Below are 18592 nucleotides of genomic sequence, written 5' to 3'. Positions count from 1 at the left end.
GGATACAAACTTTTGTAGACATACATGCACACATCGCCCAGTCAGCCCCCACCCGATCCCCACCCCATTCTCTCCCCATCCCTCCTTCCCATGCTTGGCTTAGTGGTTGACATCTAGTATTATAGCAATTTATCCAAAATTAAAAATGATAATCTCACATAACAGTTTCATTTGTCTGATACCAAGCGTTTGATGATTTAAAGATAGCATTTCAATATTTCTTTTTGCTTTCTTTCTTACTAGAGCATATTTTTTTCTGTTTTTTTAGGTGAAACTATCATATATTTATATATTTATTTTTCAGAAAAAAATCTATCCTAATATGGAATATGAATTCTAGATACCCAAAACGATCTTGAAAAAGAACAAAGCTAGCAGATATATATTTTCTGATTTCAAACCATATAAAGCTACAATAATTGTAACAGTGTAGTACTGTTCTAAAGGCAGATATATAGACCATTGGAGTTACATACAAGCCTAGAGCTAAATTCTTCCCTATATTGTCAAGTTATTTTTGACAAGGTTTCCACGAACATTTGGTGGTGGAAATAATAATCTTTTAACTAAATATTGTTGAAAAATAATAATTACATGGAAAAGAATAAAATTGGACCTTTACCTAATCCCATATACAAGTATTAACTCAAAATAGATAAAAGACCTAAATATAAATCTTAAGACTATAAACTTTTAGGAGAAAATCTGGGTCATAAAACCTCACAACATTGAAATTGGCAGTGATTTCTCGGATATGATTTCAATGGCACAGGCAACAGAAGAATATACAAACTCCCTAAAAAATAAAAGAAAATATTGTATATCCAAAGACAATGTAAACAGAGTTAAAAGTTACTAATAGAATTGGATAAAATATTTCCAAATGCTATATCTGAAGGTATATTAATATTCCAACTAGAAATCCTAAAAATTAACAACAATAAAGGCAAACAATACAACTTAGAGATAGGTAAAAGACTAACATAAATAATGAATCTCCACAGATAACCAATCTTAGTTGTCTGTTGGATGGAAACTCTTGTTTCTCTGGTTCTGGTGAGTGTTACCTATTTCTTCTTTGTAGTTAATCTCTTTGAGTATTTTCTCTAGCGCTGGTTTTGAAGACATAAATTCCTTCAGTTTCTGTTTGTCATGGAAGCTTCTTATTTCTCCATCTAATTTGATAGAAAGTTTTGCTGGATAGGAAATTTTTGGCTGGAAGTTGTTTTCTTTCAGAGTTTGGAATATGTTACTCCAAGCCCTTCTGGCTCTCATGACTTGGTTTGGGAAGTCTGGAGTGATTCTAATTGGTTTGCCTCTGAATGTCACTTGGCCCTTTGTTTTTGTTGCCTTTAAGATTCTCTGCTTGGCTTCCACATTGGTCATTTTGACAATTATATGGCGTGGGGATCCTCTTCTCCAATCCTGTCTAAAGGGAGTTCTATAAGTTTCCTGGATCTGTGTATCAACCTCTTGCTCTATATTTGGAAAATTTTCTGCTATTACTTCCTTGAAGAGATTGTTGATCCCTTTGGTATCACTTTCTTTTCCCTCCTCTATTCCAATTATTCTTAGGTTAGCTCTCTTAAGATGGGCCCATATTTCTTCAATGTCAGATTCCTGCTGTTGAATATTTTTTCCTAGATTAGAAACTATGCGTTCATTTTTGGATTGCTCATCTTCTAAGAGAGAGATTCTGTTCTCCATGTGGTCTAATCGGTTGTTTGTGCTTTGAATTGAGGCCTTTACTTCATTAATTGCATCCTTTATCTCTTTTTGGCTCTCTCTGAGTTCTTTTCGAAGCACCTCTATTATTTCTACAGTTATTTTCCTGATTTGATCTTCTAGAAATCTCTGATTTTCTGTTTTATTGGGTTCTGATGTTGTGGGGTTGTGGGCATTCATTACTCCAGTGTTATTCCTCTTTCCCATGATTTCGGAGGTTTGTGCCTTCTCTGGGTTCTTCCCTTGGGTCACTATGGCTTCACTTAAGGTGCTCTGGATCTCAAGTCTGTATTATCTCAGACCCCACTACTTCTTTACTGGCTTGTATCACAGAGTCTCCGACCCAGGGAGTCGATAGAGGCTGCTTTAAACTATGGGGGGTGCCAGGTTGCACGTTCTCCTATGGTGTGATATCTCTGCCACCACCACTCCCTCACTGGGTCAAGTCCCAGGAGGCACAATACTGCGATTTCTCCTCTGTGGCCCGCAATTTGACTCACTGTTCTTGAGTACGCAGATGTAGCTGTACTGGACTCGGTGAATTCACTGCTGCTGCCGCTGCCGGTGGCAATATGGCGCCTCTGCCACGCCCTCGGCCATGAGGCTGGCGTATTTTTTCTTCTCTGGTTTTGATTTCCACTCTGAATCCCTGCAGCGTGTGCTGAGCTCAGCCACTGGGAGCTTTAAATGCTGTCTGCGCCGAAAGATCCCGCCTGGCTGTTCTGCAGCGGCTCACCTGGCTTGCTGTAGCCGTCCGTTGAGTTTGCCGCTGCCGCCGGCAGTATGGCGCTGCTGCCGCGTCCTCGGGCGCGTGTGTCTCCTCTGTGGCCCTGAGCTCTGTTCTCAGTCCGCTTTCTCTCTGGAGCCTGGTGGTTTTTTTTTTTTGTTGTTTTTCTGGTGATGGTGTTTTCTGGCTATGAAAGGCGCTCTTTTTGTGGTAATGGAGATTGGTTGTTAGCGGGACTCTTAAGCCCCGCTTTTCTCGGTCGCCATCTTCCCGGAAGTCCCGGCAATACTGTTTGCAAGTTAAATAACCTATTTGCAAACAGGGTAAATTTCCATCAGGAGGACACTGATTAAGTCAAGCATGGTCCATCACACAGCGGAGTACTCTGCATCTGTTATAAATGAACCAGGCTGCTCCATATACACTGAAACAAAATGATTTGCCAGTGTACTGCTAAGTGAAACCATGCATTATAGAGCAGTGTGTGCTGGATACTACATCTGTATAAATGCAAAGAGATTTACTTGGCCATGTACACTTAGATGTACATGTGTTGCCTCTCAGAGGAGACACACATAACCATGCCTTACAGTGGCCTGCAAGGCCCGGCACAGTTCACAGCCCTGCTCACTGCCTAGGTCTTCGCCTCTGCCCAGTGTTCATTCCACTCCAGCTGCCCTGGCTTCCCAGCAGATGCCCGCAGTCTCAGGACATTTTCTTTTTTTCTTTGCTCTTCCTGGAAAGTCCTCCCCCAGATACTGCAGCGTGCACTCACTGATTTCCTTCTCATGTCCTGATTGACAAACCCAACTGTTAACCTTCTTTGTGTGACCTTCCCTGACCTCCCATTCATATTATACCCCTCACACCTATCTCTTCTGATTTCTTTTGGGGATGGGCTCAATACACACACACACACACACACACACACACACACACACACACACACACGTTTATAGATAGCTACCTGTGTGTTTGAATCCTCTAGGAAGCAGATGCTAAGATAGTAGTAGACTAGAGGTAAAAGAGACTTATTTAGGGAAATAAATAAATAAAATGCAGAGGAAACAGAAGTAGGTAGGGAAGACCTTTAATCCACAATGCAGGCCCCATGACTAATGGAGAGGAGGAAGGAAGGAGGAAGGAGTGGAAAGAGGTTAGACTGCAGCATAGCGGAGGCAGTCTCGGCCAGGCCAAGCAGGAACCCCATGGCAAAGTCTGCCCATTAGAAGAGTCCTCCAATAGAAATGGCTGAGCTCCAGGCTCAAGTACAGCTCAGCTTGGTCACCTGAGCCCCCCTCCCTTCCACTCCCGAGAGTGTGTGGGACCTGTGAGCACTACTGATCCTTAGGGAAGGAACAGCAGAGGGAGGTGTCAGCAATACTCTTTGAACAGGTTCTCTCTTGAAAGTAGACTGAGCAGTGTGTGTGTGTGTTTGTGTGTGTGTGTGTGTGTGTACATACATGTGTGTATAATTTTTTGTACATTTTATACATTTGTATGAACAATGTATACTGACATTATATATAGTAACATATTATTATTATTTTATTGTATTTTTGCCCTCATCTAAAATATTAACTCCCTAGTAAATTTGCTCATGCTGAGAATGAAAGCTTCCTTATGCTGAGGACAAGTGCTAAGGAAATTAAGACTGAAAATTTCTCTGGCTAAGCATAGCCTAGCTAAATCTACATCTGCATATTGCCTGGCTATTGTTTCTATAAATTGTAAGTAACCACTTCTGCAGGGCAGGGACAGGTAGATAAACAACCTAACTGCTGCTTTTCAGTTTGACCAAACTATACAATTATTTCTTCCTTTTTTCATGCTTTTCTTATTTCTTATGTAGGCAGGTGGCCAAATCTGGCCAGCCAGAATCCACCAGGTTCTTCTGCCTTGGCGGCCGTTAACAATAGGGTGGAGATTTTTGCCTATTTTGTTTTAGAACAACATCTGGCACATAATTGTCCCCTAATAACTGTTGAATGAATGAGCGAATGAAGAAAAGAGGAGAGATGCCTTGAAGCCTGCTGGCATCATATTCACGAGGCCACAGAGTCTCCAAGCATCCTCACCAGCTAACTCTGGCTCATGTGCTGGGTTAGCTGGCAGACTCAGCACCACCAAGTACAAGGCAGAGAAGAAGCATCAGTTGATTTTCTTGGGAATACCCTGCTTAGCCCAGAGGTAGTACTCAACACACCTCTCATTTCAGAATAATCTTAGGTGACCACCAGAAAGGCATTATTTCCTGCAGAACACCTGAGGGCCATAACTCATTTCAGGCTCAGGGCTGCATTAGCTTTCAGCTTTACAATTAAACTTCTAAGATTACCTCTCTTCTAACTCATTAAGCTCTTTAGTATCCTTATGGGCTGTCACTCATCTGATTTTATTGTCTAGGCTCATGTCATCAAGGTGAGGAGCTGACATTATTGAATGTGCCACTTTGCAGCAGGGGCAGTGGGAAGAAAGGCACTTATGCTGGAAGCTGACAGAGATGATGGCTACATCCAGTTCCACTACCAGCTGTGGGTTTGAAAAGTTACTTTTATTCACCAAGTCTCAATTTCCTAATATGTAGACTGAGCCTTTCAGCACCAGGTCCTGCCAGCCTTTCCTCCCAGATTTAATGGGCAAAATGAATAATTAACTTAATGTGTATTTTCCTACTGAGGTAAAAATTTAAGATGATGCTTATAAATCCTAAGTACAAATGACAGCTGGCATGGTGGTGCATGCCTTTAATTCAAGTACTTGAAAGGCTGAGATGGGGATTGCAAGCTTGAGACTAACCTCAAAAACTTAGCAAGACCCTTAGTAACTTAACAAGACCCTGTTTCAAAATAATAATAAAAAAAGTGTAGCATATATATGTGTGTGTGTGTGTGTGTGTGTGTGTGTGTGTGTGTGTGTGTGTGTGTAGCTTGGAGGTAGGATGCTCATGTATTCAACCCCCAGTACCACAAAAACAAAACAAAAAAGCAACAATAAAATTCCCACAAATGACAGTGTATTTGCTTAATTAACATCTTTGGAAATTAATTAATTTATTAATTAGCTTCTGTACCAGATCTATAACCAAGAACAACTCCATCTCGGAAGAAAATTATAAATAAATATTTTTCTTCTATTAATAATGCAGTAGAAGTGCATCTGTACATTATAAAGTAAAAGTGGCCATTAAACTTATCAGTGATAAATAACACCACGTACTTGTAATAGGGCTACTGTTGTCATCGCCTGGAGTCCAGGACAGCTGAACACTTTTGTCCATTTGATTAGTCAATTCTAAATCAAAGGGAGGATCCGGGACGTCTGTAGACCAAACACACACATCACGGTTAGCTATCTGTTTTTGAGAGGTTCTCCTTTCCTTGCAACGCAATTCACAGAGGGACATCTTCCAGACAGCACATAAGGACCAATGAGCATGCAATAGAAGTGAAATGGAGACAGCCGAGGTTGCTGGGAACACAGGGCACAGCCAAGAGTCCGACCTGGGGCTCTGCTCGCTCGCTGTCCAAACGCAGCGCAAACATTTGCAGCCAAAGCCAGTGAGGCAGGCCTCCGGGGTTCATCAGCACCCTCAGTGTGTCTTCTCACGAACATGAATGAGCACAGCCAGAAAGAGAAACCCAGAAGCTAATTTCTAAGGCATGAGAAACAGAATAGCAAATGCTGGAAAACAAATTCAGGCAAATAAATGCACTGTGTAAAGAAGATCCAAATGTTCCTTCTGGAACATGTTGAATGATAGATTCGGGGACTCCTGAAAAATATTTATGTTTTTAAGGGTAGGCGGCCCTCAGCATGCGTGTGTTCACTCAGATACCTGCTGGGATAAAGGAAACCCAGAAGCAAGGCTTCTTTACTGCCTGGTGCTTCTGAGATCCAGAGAGAAATACTCTTCCCTGGGTGTTTTTGGACCTTGCTACTCCAGGTATCTCAGGCTCTTGGGAGACTAGGGCCATATACATATATGGGCTCTTCTTTCTTATTAGTAATGAAGCAGTAAATGTCTACAAAGGGCAGGTCTTAAATAAAATACTAAGACTATGTAATGTGTACCTGAGATTATGTCACAGAATTAATTATTGTATTTATATGCTATTTCTGGACATGATTCAGATTTATTTTTCGGATCCAGAAAAGTCACATGAGATTGATGTGCTCATCTTTTTTGGTATTTTTTTTTATGACTTATCTTCTGTGAACACACAGTTTTCTCTGACATAAAAGTCAAATGACATTCTACACATCTACCTTTCTCCTGTGTAAATTTCTTGAAAATGGAACTTCAAAACAAGATTATTTTCCAAAAAAAATTTAATAGATTAAAGTAAAATCTAATTTGTGAAATAATATAAGAACAGTTTTTCATTCTGAAAATAATGGGTGATAGCTTTTGATAAAATAAAGCACTATGCTACTTTGCAAGGAAATTGTGTCAGAGGGACTTTATCAAATAAAACTACTTTATTATGGCACCTGCACTATTTAGAAACACCTGCCAGTAAACTCAGTTAAAAACTCTAAGAGTCTAATAAAGAGATCGCATACTGCAATAAATGAGGAACACAACACAAAAACGATAGAGCGTTTTTCCTTCAATAAACAGCGATGTGATGGCAAAAAGAAAGTTATTTTTTCTGAAAATGTGAAATGGACAGAAAATAGAAAAAAGAAGACTCATATTAGTTTACCGTAAATGGGAGCTGGAGTTGGAGTAGGAGCTAGAAAGGACATTAATATAAAGGATTTAAATCAAAATTAGTAACGGAAGGATACAAATAGCACAAGAAGACAAAGGTTGCCCATGATTGAGTTTATAAAATTAAGCCCTGGTTTTAGCTGTGAGATACAGCATTGATAAGCATGCAGTAGCAATTTAGAAATGTAAAAAACCTTTTATTTTAAATAAAAGTTAATTATTTCCTCCGATTTTCTTATAAAAATGTCCTTAAAATGCATCTCATCATTTTCCCCAGTCTTCTCAAAACATATTTACACTGAAATTATCATCTCAAAGACAATTTTGAAAGAAGAAAAAAAATTATAGTTTTAAACTGTAACAAGCAAATATTTAATATTTACATTTTTCCCCCTTTTCAACCTAATACAAGGAAGCTGGCTATGTCATGTTCGTTCTAGTTCTTACCAACAACACTGAGCTCAGCGCTGGCAGAAACGTGGTCCAGGGTTGTGTTGGCCACACAAGTGTAGGTGCCGCCATCCTCGTCACTCACATCAGCCACCACCAAGTGATCCTTGTCAACAGTGAACCTGTGAATAAGCATGTCCAGAGCGGCTGAAACGCCCCCGACCACACCCCGGCACTGCTTTCCTGGCCTGGGAGAGACTGGGTCAACTTGACAAAGAGAAAGCGGACAAATATTTGGCAAGATAGAGTGAAAAGCCTACAATAATATGTGTTACTTAGCCAGGCGTGCTGGTGCACGCTTGTAGTCCAGTACTTGGGAGGCTGACACAGGAAGATCACGGTTCGCCTACAGCCTTCTTAGGCCCTTTGCAACTGAGTGAGACCCTGTTTCGAAATAAAAAATAAAATAAAAAATGGGCTGGAAGTGTAGCTTGAAGGTAGAATGCCCCCGAGTAGTTTCCTCCCCAGTACTGCATAAATAAATAAATAAATAAATAAATAAATAAATAAAACAAAATAAATTTGGAAAACAATTACAATGAAGTGGAAATGTGGGTTAGGAGAGATATGAGGTGTAATGGTTTTGAACCAGGCCCCAGGACTCTTAGGAGCTTCTATAAATAAAATCCCTAGGGGCAAAATATCACATGATATCTCATAAATATGTACAATTATTGTGTGTCAATTTAAAAAATGTTTAATAAAAGTCCCCAGGGGTATCAGGAGGCGAGGTGGGGGCAGCTCCACGCGACTCCTACTGGAGTACTGTTTTAAGGCTATTGTGCTATTGTGCTTTGCCACTAATCTCAGTACTTGGGAGGCTGAGTGAGACTGGACAAGCATAGGTTTGAGGCCATCCTCAGCAAGACAGTGAGGCCGTCTGTAACTTAGTAGACCATTTCAAAATAAAAAATAGGGATAGGAATGTAGCTAAGAGGTAGAATACACTAGGTTCAAACCCTATACCACACACACATACACACACACACACACGCACACGCACACGCACACACACACAATACTCTCAAGAAACACTTGAAAACTACTCATACAGCTCAATTTTTATCCAAGTGTATATTTTAAAATAACTTAGCTGGGTATGGTGGCACACGCTTGTAATCTAGTACTTGGGAGGCTGACACAGGAGGATCGCGGTTCACAGACAGCCTTAGTCACTTAGTGAGGCTCTTCACAACTTAGTGTGACCCTGTTTCAAAATAAAGAATAAAAAATAGGGCTGGGGGTATAGCTCAGAGGTAGAATGTCCCTGGCTTCAATCCCCAGTACCACACAAAAAATAATTTTTTAACTTAAGTAATTTTGTGTTAATTTTGCCAGAAGCATAAAGTCTCATAGGAGAAAAGTAAATACACAGACTAGTAATCTGTTTTTATCACAAAAATCATGAAGATTTTGATCAGCAATCTCCATTAAGAGGTGTTTTTTTTTTTAAAAAAAAGAGGTTACTTATAGATGTGAAAAATTGCTAAGTGGGTCAAAAGTCAATGTATACAAGATCCGTGTCTAATTTTAATGAAGCTGCATAAATCATAACCTGTCTCCCTAGGTAATTTCCAAGTTAAAGTTCATCTGCCTTAACCTGATGGTCATTTCTTCATATGTCCTTCTCCTCTTTATCAACTCAGATTCCACAAATACAAGGGCCAGTTAAATCAAGCACAGAACTAGATGGACACTCAGGACACATCGCGGGAAAGGCCACAGAGTTCTTTGGGTATGTTAACATGCAACAGAGCTCCACCTGGGTATCACAGGGTCAGTCGTAAGCAAACCACAGAGCCATTTCTACTAGAACACAACATTCTTTCTAGCAGGGGAGTGCTTGCAGCCACTGTGATTGCTAAAATCACACACCCAACTCAGTGTCCTTACGGTGTTTTCTATGTCAAGTTGAAAGCCTCAGCTGTAAAATGCTGACCTTTTTTCCATTCCAAGCTAAAAAACTGCTCAGACCCTTTAAACACTTTGCTCATTTTTGTTTTTCCTTCTCCTTCCACTTATATAAGATCAAAAGAAAAAACTCACCATCCAAATAATAAAAAACTAACATCCTTTAAAATATTGGCAACAATTCAGAAACACTGGTGACTGAGGAGCTCAGGTTTCTGCTTACTTGTAGAATGGGAATGAAAACATCTGCTGAGACTTCACTGCTCATGGTACAAAACAATGGGCGCTGTCCAAAGGCTGAAGGGATTTTCCCATCCCAAATTACACAGGAGACCAACACACAAAGATAGACAAACATTCTCAGGGTCTAATTTCAGTCTCTCGATACCTTTTTTTAGGTCTGAATATTTTACAGTAAGGAGAAAATGCCTATCTCTTTATTTTGCCAAGGGCACTCTTCCAAAACTAAAACCATCATCATTAAGTCACTATACAATGAACCTTTGGCTCAAGAGCAGTTTACAGGGTGAACAAAGAGAAAGACAAGAAATCATCTTCAAATACCTTTCATCACTGGGCAGCTCGCTGTTGTCCTTGAGCCAGGTGACAGTGGGGATGAGGGTGTGATCATGTTTCACTTTGCATTCAAAGGACACTGTGCTCCCTCTCTGCACAACTGCATATTCAGGCTGCTTAATGATCCTCGTGGGGTCTGAAATTCAGTTATTGTTATCCATTGGCCACGCTGGAGAAGTTGCTCAAAGTCACATGACGCTTGACAAAACCTCATTCCCTCTGCCTTACCTTTGATTTCTAAGTGAACTTCATTCTTTGCCATCCCTAATTTATTCCTTGCAACACACGTGTAAGTTCCTGTACTATCTTTTTGGGCCACTGGGATCTCCAAAGTTCCATTTTCATGTAATACATAAATGTCTTCATGAAGAGCACTTCCTTTAGCTCCTTTAAACCTTTGTCACAGAAAATATCATGCATGATGAGAATAGAGTGCATCATAATTTCAAGTCAAATAAAATGTGACATTCAAGGTCAATACAACCACGGTCTGCAGTAAAGCGCTAAGTACAAAGACATTTGGAATTGGCACAAGCGCACCGCATGCTTGTAAGTCAGGAGATAAAAATAAAGAGAAGACAAAATTGGAGAGAAACCAACAATAGATGGTGTTTGCAGAATTAGGCTGACAATACAGAATATTTTAATTGTAATTTTTATGACAGACCCATAATTTAACAAATATGCTATTACCTATTTTATCCTAAAATAGGTGATAAAATAGGCATAAAGAAAACACTTCTCTTTTATGTTTCTTCCTCTAACTGCGGTATATTCGTAACTCTATCTGCAGGATTTAATTTCAAAGAGATTTCTATTCCAAGGCCATAGAGCTTGTATTATTGAAAGTATAACTAGGGAAATATTCAGGGGAGAATAAAAAAAGCATGTATGTTAGATGGGAGAAGTAAAGACGGATGAAAAAGGCTGAGGCAAAGTCAACCTATTGTCCAAGTGTCATCTCGTCACCTTCATGAGGAAGTCTGCACTGGCATCTGTGTTTCTCTTCTCCATGGTGAAGGTGGGGACCCAGCATGATTTATTTTTAATCTTAAACCTGCCTCCTGTCAGTGGTTGAAGGACAGCACAGCATCTGGGACCTCATGGTGCTCAGCAAACAATGGTTCCAACTGTCTTTCCCGCACTGGCTCCCACTGGTTGCCTGTCCTAGCCTGGTCTCTTGCAGCTCTTGCAAAGCAAGCAAGAAACAGGGTGTGTGTGCCAGGAGTGGCCTGAGAGAGGGGACAGTCTCAAGTGTGTGGAAGTGAGGTGGGGGAGAGGTAAAAAAAACAAAACAAAACACAGGAGAGCTGGGCCCAAGTCAGAAAAATACAGTAAAAAAGGTACTAAAGAGAAATACTGGTGTCTGATTTTGAGCTTACAGAACCTCTTTCCCACCCTACATGTTATTTTAGTATCAAGAAATATCTCCCAACCTGTTCCTCCACACACTATTCATAAAGTCCCAGATGATGTGATGGCATTATGCATTAATTAAAAATTTATAGCTTTCAATAAGAAAAAATTACATACAGCTTTGTGGTTGATAGAATGTACTGCTAAATAGATTATACATGTGGAATTATTTAGCACAGAGCAGGTCATTAATAAATATTTGTGAATGAATGAATTCAATAATTAATAGGATGATAAATTGTGTACTGCATATCTCCTGTTTGTTCTTTGACCAAAACCCAATATGTTTAGCAATGCAAAGGCTTTAACAAATATGAGCATTAACAAACAAATAGGGTCATTACTCACCACTCAATGGTAGGCAGGGGAGACCCAAAAAAGGCACAATCTAGCAAAGCAGGCCTGTTTGCGATGACCTGATAGAGTGTGTTTGCAGGTGTGAGGATTCGTGGTGGTTCAGCTGAAAACATTATTAAAAGGCACAATAAATATTAGAACAGAGTTGAGGCTTACAGTGTATTTACTGCATTTTGTTTTAAGATCATTAAAGTTTATGGTAAAGTACAACCAATATGTCTCTAATGTTCTCCAACAGATACGATACTCCTCAGTCAATCAAGGTAGACAAAACATAAGTTTCCTGCCTCTACCGTATGTTCAACATCTTGGGCATTATTTAGTTATCAATTTACTTATCTGTGTCTCCTACAATAAAATAAGTCCCTTATGGTCAAGGATTTTTATTTTTGAACATTTTATCCTCAATACAGTGTCTAGTATGAAAATAATGTCCAAGTATATTTTTATTGAATGACTGACACATCATCACCCCAGTGATAAGTGGCAGAAAAAAACCCAGAATGATTAGTGCGATGACTTAAGAACAGAGGGCCTTGGCAGGTGCAGTGGTGCACTTCCGTAATCCCAGAACTTGGGAGGTTGAGTGAGACAGGAGAATCGCAGGTTTAAGAACAGCCTCACAAACTTAGCAAGATTCTGCTTCAAAGCGAAAAAATAAAATAAAATAAAATATAAAATGGCTAGGGGTATGTGGAGGTAGAATGCTTCGGATTTATTCCTTAGTATCAAAGTGAAATGAAACAAAACAAACCCCAGAGGGAACTAAAACGTTTCTAACAGGCAAGGAAACAACATCGTGAAGAGACAACCAATGGAATAGGAGGATATATCTGGATACCATACATTTGATAGGAGATTAATATGCAAGATATATAAGGAACTCAATTCAAAAGTACTAGAAAACCAATTTAAAAAATGAGCCAAGGACCCAAGGAAATTTTTCTCAAATGGCCAATAGGTCATTTGTAAAAATCCCCAGTATCACTGATATCATTAAATAAGCAAACTTTAACTACAATAACACATAACTTGATACCTATTAGAATGACTATTATAAAAAAGATGAAAGATAATAAATGTGTTATTTTTCCGCATTAACAAAGAAATAGATCTCTTATCACTTGTGACAAGCTGGAAGACATATTAAATGAAACAAGATAGACCCAGAAAGACAAATAAGACACAGCCTCACTTATATATGAAATACAAACTAAATTAACAGAAGTACAGAGTAAAATAATGGAGCCATTGGTCAAAACTGCTTCCTTAATATCCACCAATATCTTCCTGCCTAGCTCTTCAAGCATGAAGAAAAAATATCAAGTATTGATTGGCTTTTTGATGTTAATTTTGTTTGAAAAGGAAGCATACCAAATCTGAAAAAGTTGAAGTATAATTTCTTGGTACCATGAGAATAGCCCTTGCAGAAATTTTAACAAATATATAAGTATATATATTTGTTAAGTATATATTTTATATATATAGTTATATATATTATATATATCCCAATATGAGAAATGTATTGTTCACATAAAGCCAACTATTTCAGAATGTGTTTATGGTGTACATTGTCATAGTTTTAAGCAAATGTATGCCTGTGACTTGGATAAAGGGCAAATATTATGATTATTTTTCTGTCTTCTTTTTTTCTGAGGGGGAATTGAATCCAGGGATCTGCCACTGAGCTATATCCCCAGCCCTTTTTAATTTTTATTTTGAGATAGGGTCTCATTAAAATGCCAAGGTTGGCCTCAAACTTAGAATTCTCCTGCCTCAGCCTCCTGGGTAGCTGGGATTACAGGCATGTGCCATCACACCCAGCTTTATAGTTCATTTTCAAAAAACCAGAGTTACAAATTGTTATTGAACTTGTCAGTTCTAAGGATAGAACAGTAATATTTTGTCGCTAATAGCAGACAAGTGCCATTTTCCTTTTGAGGTTGACACTTATCCTGATTATCTGTGAATGGAATAACTTGACTATTTGATTATTTCCACAATGAGGAATTGCCACTATAAAAACTATGTCATGAAAGAACATTAAAACCAGACTGTGATATTCTTTAGGACAAAGCTATAAACTTTGTTACGAATCTTATTCACCTTCATATATCCCTCAGAGTACCAAGTACTGTGCATTGCACAGAGTGGACGCTTAATACATTTTTGCCGAGTAAGTAGAAGATAGCAGGCAATAATTTAATTTTCCGTGTCCTTAATAAAGAGAGAGCTTACCGAGCACATTTACAAATGCATTTGCAAGTAAATATCCATATTCGTTAGAGGCATTGCACTGATAAACCGCACTTGACCTTTCTTGAACATGTGAAAAAATAATGGTATCACCATCTATTTTTCTGCTGGGGTCATCAGGAGCAACTGTTTGGATATAGAAACAGAAAGTAAATTATTTATTTCTCTTTGCCCAAAAGATGCATATTAAACTTCTAAATCTTGAGGTCTAAAGGACAGTAAGTAGGACAGAATGACGGCTTGGTTTATGCATATGAATCAACAAGATTAGAATCTAGGCATAAGCATCAGTTTTATTTTTCTTCTCGGCATTTCGTTATTACATCATAGTACAGGTTCATGATCAATACTTATGTAGTCTTTTTCCTTTTTTTGTAGTACTAAGGATGGAGCCCAGGGGTGTGCTACCTGCAAGCTACACCCCCAGCCCTATTCTTTATTCTTTATTTGGAAACAGGGTCTCACTAAGTTGCTGAGAGCCTCACTAAGTAGCTGAGGCTGGCTATGAACCTGCGATTCTCCTGTCTCAGCCTACCAAGTACTGGGATTACAAGTACGTGCCATTACGTCCGGCTTTATTTAGTCTTAAATGGATTGATTCTGTAACACTAAATATATTTTGATATATGCAGAAAAGAAAAAAAACAAATTCAGGTGAAAATCTCAGAAATTCGAACAAAACATTGTTCACAAAGAGACTGTGGTTATTTCTGAGGAGACCGGTTTCTTAGTAAAGGAGATAGCAACAGCTATTCAAAAAATACAGAAACACTCCAGCCTCTCCAAACCTGTCCTTCTTAAGAACCTCTTCCTGAAGCAAACAATTCAGTGCATAAGTAAGTGTAGGGCCAGGAATCAAAGTGAAAATGCTTACTTCCCTGCCTTGGAGATTCCTGAGGCTGAAGTGGTAATTGATTATGTAAAATTTCTCTTAAAGACAGCCTTTTCACCTAAATCCCTCAAGTACTTAAAAACGTTAAGACTAGGATTGATCCTTTACTGAAGTGGAATAAAACTGGCTGGGTAATGGAATACATGAGGATTTAGTCCCAGGCATGCCCAACAACTTGAAACTGCTGTGCTATTGAAGATAAATTCCCTTTTTTGTAAATGTGAAACTCTAGGCCATGACCTTACATTGCTTTAAAAGTACACTGCCTCTGCACGCTGATCAAAATCAAAACTAAATACCAGCACCCTTTCATCTGAAACTGCATTTGGCTACTTGAGCTAGTTAAGAGGACTTTACTTTCATTCTAAATGCAACTTTTTCCTTTGGTGATAAAAAAGAATATGCATCTAAGGCACATTTATCATTGCATTAAGACTCCTTTAGCACTTTGAAATACAAAAAAAATTTTGATTCACTTGTGGTTTAATGAAAGTAAACTATAGCTATTTATCCTTGTTTAATTACAAATACTCGAGGTAATGTGCCCATGCATTCTGTGATAGTTTTTCTCAAAGTTGCTATAACAGTTTACCACAAACTTTTGGTGGCTTGAAACAACACAAATTTACCATCATTTAAGCTCTGTGAACTGGAAGTCTGGCATGGATCCCACTGAACTAAAATAAAAATACCATCAGGCCTGGGTTCCTTTCTGGGTAGTCTAGAAAAGAACCTTCCATTTCCTTGCTTTCTCCACCTTCGGGAGCCTCCTCATGTTCCCCTAGTCATGGCCTCTTCTATCTCAGTGACACTGTATACTGCAGCAGACTTTGCTCTTGGTCCTGCCTCTGCCTCTCTCTCCAGCATCCTACACCCATAACCCAGCACCGCTGGGTGCATCTGTGGGGTGTGTGACTCAGCAAACTACACACAAGAAACAAGCACTAGTCTCATTTCCAGAAGGGTCCCCAAATCTCAAAGGCAATTCTGTTTAGGGGTCTTGGTCTCTAAATTCATGTGGCAACTACCAAGCAGGATAGAACAGTTGAGGCACAAGCGTCTTCACACCTCTACTGACTCTTTAAAGTGGTTTCCTCCCTCATTTACACCTTATTAGGGGATGCTGAAACACAGTAGGAACATGCTTACTTTGAACTTAGCTATTTAAGACTGAGTATCTGCTCACAAGGCCTCTCAGCAGAAGTCGTACATGGACCAGCTGCTGAGGTCCAGGGGTGGGGAACAGCTGTGCATTTGCAGTAACATGGTGCAGGATCGCTGCCAGCCCACAGTCATCTTTCAGTTACGAGTTGTCACAACAGTGACTGCTCTGTGGGGACCCTGGATCTGTAGGAAGTGCACACTCTCCATCATATCTTTTTGACCACCTTTTCCCTGCCTCAAGGAAACTAAAATAATGCTTTTGGGATGGAAGATATTAATTGATTTGGAAGCTGATTTGACAGATTGTTTATTGCCTGATACTTTCTTCTCTGGACCTAATTGAAGGACTTGGGTTATAGAGGAAGGGCCGAACTTGTCTTCCTGGGACTACTGACCTCTTTCTCCAAAACAGGCCTCTTGCAGTTAATCTTCCTTTCCCAAATTTTATTCAAGACTGAGTGACTATGAGTGAATTTTCATAACTCTTAATAAAATTAGAGTACAAGTTTCCCTCAAAGGGGCTACCTATGCTGATGCTGTGCTCTGAATGTTTGTGCCCTTCCAAAATTCATATGTTGAAACCCTACCCCAAGTTGATAGTATTAAGAGGTGAGGCCTTTGGGAGTGATTAGGTCATGAGGACTTCACTCTCCTGAACGAGATTAGTGCCCTTAGAGTAGGTTTGAGGGAGCCTCTTTGCTCCTCATAGAAGGAAGAGTCTATGAAGAAGGGGCACTCACCAGCCACCAAGCCTGCGGGGACCTTCCTCTTGAGCCTTCTAGCCTCCAGAGCCCTAAGCAATACATTTATGTTGTCCAGAAATGACCCAGTCTAAGTTATCTGACAGCAGGAACAGCCCCAGGCAACCAATTTGGAAGGACAACAAGTAAATCAGAAGAAAACATCAGCCTCATTATCTAATCTCTTACTCACTCTCAGTTTTCCCTGCTTAGGTCTGCATTGCAACAACCAAGCTTGAGGGTTTATCTCTAAGTGTCCCTGGGCCCCCAATTCATCTGCTGAGTGGCTAGATGGAAGCTCCCTCCTACTTTTCTGTTTTGCTGAGTCTAGATTTCAGAAGCACATTCAGCCTTCCGTAAATCACAAGGTCCTTGGGGCTGGGGAAAATAAATGGCGCTAATGTGCTGAGTATGCTCCGTCGCTTACTGCTATCCTGCATGCACCCCTCAGAAAATCTTAGCTATATGCTCTCAAGCTTCTTTTAGTTCTGGTTTGCTTTCACTTTTTCTCTCATAATCCCCTGAGACTGGCAACAGCCTCCTGATACATAACCATGAAGTACTCTCTGCAGTTTTTTCTTATCCTGATCCTGGTTTAACCTGGGTGTGGAAATACCCAAACCCCACTTCTTACTGGCCTTTTTAGAACCTGTGTTCTCCCAGGAGCCTATGGCCCTTCACAGTAAACACAGGCTGTCTGCTTCAAAGTGGGTAAGAACTACTAGGCTTTGTGACACAGTGGCCTCTCAATAAATATTCATGGACAGGGTATGATTATCCAGTTTAAACATGTAGTTGTCATACCCTGAGGATGAAAAACAGGGACTTGTGCCATATTAAAGTTCCAGGTTGTTTCCAGATCAATCTCTGGGGAAGAGTCAGTTTCAGGAGAATCATGTAGAAGTAGAACCAATATTTGATTCTGACTTCGAGGCAGCCAGGGGCCAGGCTGCTCCGCATCATGAGCCTGAGGTTGCCTTTGCAGATCAGCACCACATTGACTGGGAGGGGAACCGAGGCTGATTTTCTCTCTCTGGGTCTAAGAGGAGGACTAAATCCCAAGAAGTGGAAAATGTTCAGAAATTCTGTCTGCCGCAGGCAGGGGTGGGCAGGTGGAGGGAAAGGAGAGCTAGTGAAGTCTCTGCTCATGGCTATGGCTTAGGAGTCCGGGGCAGTGGGGTGCAATATCCACTTAAGTTTATTTTTTCCCCCTTGCTATAATTCCCTTTGACTATTCCCAAGCTTCTAACCAAGCTTTACAAAACTAGTCTTTGCTGTGATTTAGAAGATTCATGGAAGGTCCTCTGGCCACATCTTGGAGGACCCTATGGGAAGCATGGGAAAAGCTGGCTAGTAACAATGAGCTGAGAATAGAGGGCAGCAGGCCAGGGAAGGTGGCCGAAGGTGACAGGCAGCCAGGCAACATAAGCGTGGCTCTGGGGGACCTAACCAATTCTCAGGGAGGGAAAACTGGCAAAAGATTGAGCATGCTGCCTAGGATTGGGATGAGGGCATGTGTTAAGAATTAGATGAATGGGGACCTCTAGAGACTGGAGAACGTGAGGGCACTTGGGAAGCACCTAGGACTGAACACTTTTTAAAGTAAGTCAGTTATGCTTCTTATTTTGGTTGCATCCTCTGTCTACACACAGGCTTAGTCT

General features: G+C 40.1%; 1 protein-coding gene across 32 annotated transcripts in view; it reads right to left on the bottom strand.

Moving 5' to 3' along the window:
• Positions 1-18592, bottom strand: part of NRCAM (neuronal cell adhesion molecule) — a gene marked incomplete at both ends in the record, with an annotated part of 75624 nt that overhangs the window by 32893 nt on the left and 24139 nt on the right. For 22 of the 32 annotated variants that reach the window (XM_080701849.1, XM_080701853.1, XM_080701856.1 and 19 more), the window contains 7 exons: positions 5672-5773; positions 7162-7191; positions 7617-7741; positions 10095-10242; positions 10335-10501; positions 11871-11982; positions 14118-14261. In XM_080701849.1, the coding sequence (XP_080557975.1) occupies positions 5672-5773; positions 7162-7191; positions 7617-7741; positions 10095-10242; positions 10335-10501; positions 11871-11982; positions 14118-14261 (828 nt within the window). The remainder of the gene's footprint in view (positions 1-5671; positions 5774-7161; positions 7192-7616; positions 7742-10094; positions 10243-10334; positions 10502-11870; positions 11983-14117; positions 14262-18592) is intronic. The other 10 variants (XM_080701862.1, XM_080701863.1, XM_080701864.1 and 7 more) reach the window with 1 other exon arrangement.

Source organism: Muscardinus avellanarius (assembly GCF_963383645.1).
Source record: "Muscardinus avellanarius genome assembly, chromosome: 9".
NCBI lineage: Eukaryota > Metazoa > Chordata > Mammalia > Rodentia > Gliridae > Muscardinus > Muscardinus avellanarius.
The sequence above is the reverse complement of the archived record's forward strand: the minus strand, read 5'-3'. Positions and strand labels throughout refer to the sequence as shown.